A 2,937-nucleotide genomic window follows, 5' to 3' on the forward strand; every position below is an offset into this window, starting at 1 on the left:
CTACCCGAGCATCACCCCGCCGGTAACGGCTTACCGGGGTTCAGCGTGGAGAGCATCATGACCCTACGGACTTCCCCCGCGGGGGATCTCAGCCCGGTGAGTGCCTCCTCGGGCAGGACGGGTACCGCTATGCCTTTGGGCTACCCCCCGGGGCAACCAACGGGCTACAGCGCGGCGTGTAGCCAAGCCCTGGACACTAGTGGGAGCTACCACTGCAGCATGCGGGCTATGAGCCTCTACAGCGGGGAGAGACCGACCCACATGTGCGTGCCTCCCGCAGCGCTGGAGGAAGGTCTGCCCGAGCATCCCACCGGTACCCCATCACCCCTCGGTACCCTCAACCTACCCTCGGGGCAAGAAGGTGGGTTGGGGAGTGGGCATCCTCACGGTGGAGGTGCGGGAGGAGGTCAACCTACCACCTCCTGGTACCTCAACCATGGGGCTGAGTTAAGCCACCTGCCCGGCCACACTTTTGGTTCTCAACAGCAGACTTTTCCCAATGTTCGGGAAATGTTCACCTCGCATCGGTTGGGGATGGAGAGCGCTTCGCTGAGCGATCATCACCAGGTGAGCAGCAACTCCGCCTGTCAGATCCCCTAGTTATACATCTAGCGTTAGATGTGTAGCGATAATCTGGGTAGAGCTGCCAGATGCTGTAATTTCTTGCTTGGGAGTACCAAACATCCTGAAGATACCAAGACAATTCTGCCAAAAAAAAAAAGGAAAAAAAAAATTAGTAATAATAATTATTATTAAAAAAAATAATAATCAAGAGAAATACAACCCCACCAAACGCTTCAGATGGAGGGGAAAAAAATAAAACATAATTTGACAGCTTCCCCATGGACCTGGGAGCCACAGAGTTTGTAGATCCCAATCCCCGTGTCAGACCTCTTTAAATTCCAAGCAAGTAAATTCTACTTGAAAAAGGGGGGATCTCTCCTAAAAAAAATAAAAAAATAAAATAAAAAGAAACAAAAAAAGGATGAATAATTCTATATATATATTTGTTTATCTAAAAGTGGCAAATTTTATATGCTAAAGTATAGGGGGTCTCAGAAAAATAAGTTATGGACCAATATCACAACGACCATTTATAGGTTTTAAAAGGAAAACAACAAAAAAAAGGTATATAAATATATATATATATAAATATATGTCCTGGGTATTTTTTAAGTTTTCTGTTGTGCTGTAAAAAATGTGTGGATTTCTAATCAGGCTGATTTTCAGAGCCATTAATATAATATTTAAAGTTGAGTTCACTGGATTTTTTTTTTTTTTTTTTTTTTAGTTTGGGTCCTATATTCCCAACTTCCAAATTAATGACAAGTGATTTCTTCTTCTTTTTCTTCTTCTGTGTACAATTATGCCATAGACTTTCTTTCGTTTTAGAGCTGTTCTTTTCGCAAGACGAGGAAATAATTTATTTTTTTTTGCTGGTGGATTTTTTTTTTTTTTTTGTGAAAGAAAAAAAAAAGACAAAGTATCTGATACTTTTTTTTATTATTATTTACGACGTGTGATGTTTTGTATAATAGATTTCACCTTTACCATTCCTAAGGACTATTTGCTTTAACCTGCTTCAAAGTTCGTTTGTCTTATGTGGTCTTAATTGTTGTACTTACCTTAAAATAAATCCATGCTGGTTTCTTTCTGCTCCAAGTTTGGCGCTTGTCTGTGTATATAAATATATATATATATATATGTGGTTTTTGCTTTATTTTTTTCTCCCTTCACCTTTCCTTCATGTGGAAAACTGGTTGTTTTTAAAACAAAGTCGTTTTCCTGGAGGTTCAAAGTTTATTATTAGGATTATTTCTTTGAGAAAAGGTTTAATTCAGCTGGAAATTATACAACTTTAGGGGAGGGAACCGAATAGACACTGTGGATCTGAGCACCTTCAATCCCAAATCCTTGACCAGCTTGAAATTTTGGGGAAATTTCCCAGGTTTCTGATGGGGAGAATGGGGAGGGGGGGAAAAAAGAGCCTTAAGGAGGAGGATTTTTACTTCCCTGGACCTGCAAACATGGGCCTGGTGGGTGCTTCTTGGGTCTCAGCTGCCTCTTTCCATGACAGAAAACAACCAAAATTATTATTTTAAAATGTTTTTAAAGGAAACTTGAAAGATTACCAGTGGGTTCGGGTGGTAAGAGTGATCTTTTAAACCTGGACTCACTGTGAAGTCTAAAAAAAAAGGCATAAAGTTCATTTCAGAATCATTTTAAGCTTGAAAAATCCTCTCCCGTATGAAGATTTAACTGATTTTTAACCTTCTCTGTATCTATTTAAGCTCCTATTTGCCACGCTGGGCACTGATAGATGCTGTAACCTTTCCCTCAAATTAACTTTAACCTGTTCAAGCAGTTTTAACCTGGTCAAACAGTTTTAACCAAGCTCAGAAGTGCCGGGGAACTGCAATGCTGAAGGTATGGAAATGCCGGTAAAGCCTGAAGCAGAATTTAGGAGGGTTCTTTGGGATTTCTCAAGCCCACTTTACTGGAGTCCGGTTCATTTCCCAACTGCCCAGATGCTGCAGAGGTTCCATCCAACATTTCCCAGCTGTGTCCCCCCACTTCCACCTCTGGCAGCCCCCCCCCAATACCCCTCATAGTCCTGGCTGGGTTAGGGAGCAGTTACACCCGTGGGAGGCTGTGAAAATCGATGATATAAATTGGTTTTGATCGGATATATTTCACATGCGCTAGAAAGTTGGCAAAAAAGCACCAAAACTCTCGGTTTAAATGGGGAAAAAATGTCTGAGCCTTAGTTGATCTGTGTTTTAAGGAACATTCTTGTAAAAACTCTTGCCATTTTTCCTGGCTTTCAGAGGGTTTTTTTTTCTTTATTTTTTTTAAGGCAACAAAATCCAAACCGCTATTTTAAAGAGAGAAAATAAATAGGGTAAAGGGTAAAACAAAAAACCCCCCAAAACAGGG

General features: G+C 41.3%; 1 protein-coding gene across 1 annotated transcript in view; it reads left to right on the plus strand.

The window, feature by feature from the left end:
* The window catches only part of FOXC2 (forkhead box C2), a 1,781-nt gene extending 1,181 nt beyond the window's left edge, over positions 1-600 (plus strand). Inside the window, exon 2 of the mRNA XM_029087568.1 lies at positions 1-600. This exon is cut by the window's left edge and continues 22 nt beyond it. Coding sequence (XP_028943401.1) covers positions 1-600 — 600 coding nt within the window.
* Positions 601-2,937: the final 2,337 nt, after the last annotated feature.

Source organism: Antrostomus carolinensis, unplaced genomic scaffold (assembly GCF_000700745.2).
Source record: "Antrostomus carolinensis isolate BGI_N321 unplaced genomic scaffold, ASM70074v2 scaffold42260, whole genome shotgun sequence".
NCBI lineage: Eukaryota > Metazoa > Chordata > Aves > Caprimulgiformes > Caprimulgidae > Antrostomus > Antrostomus carolinensis.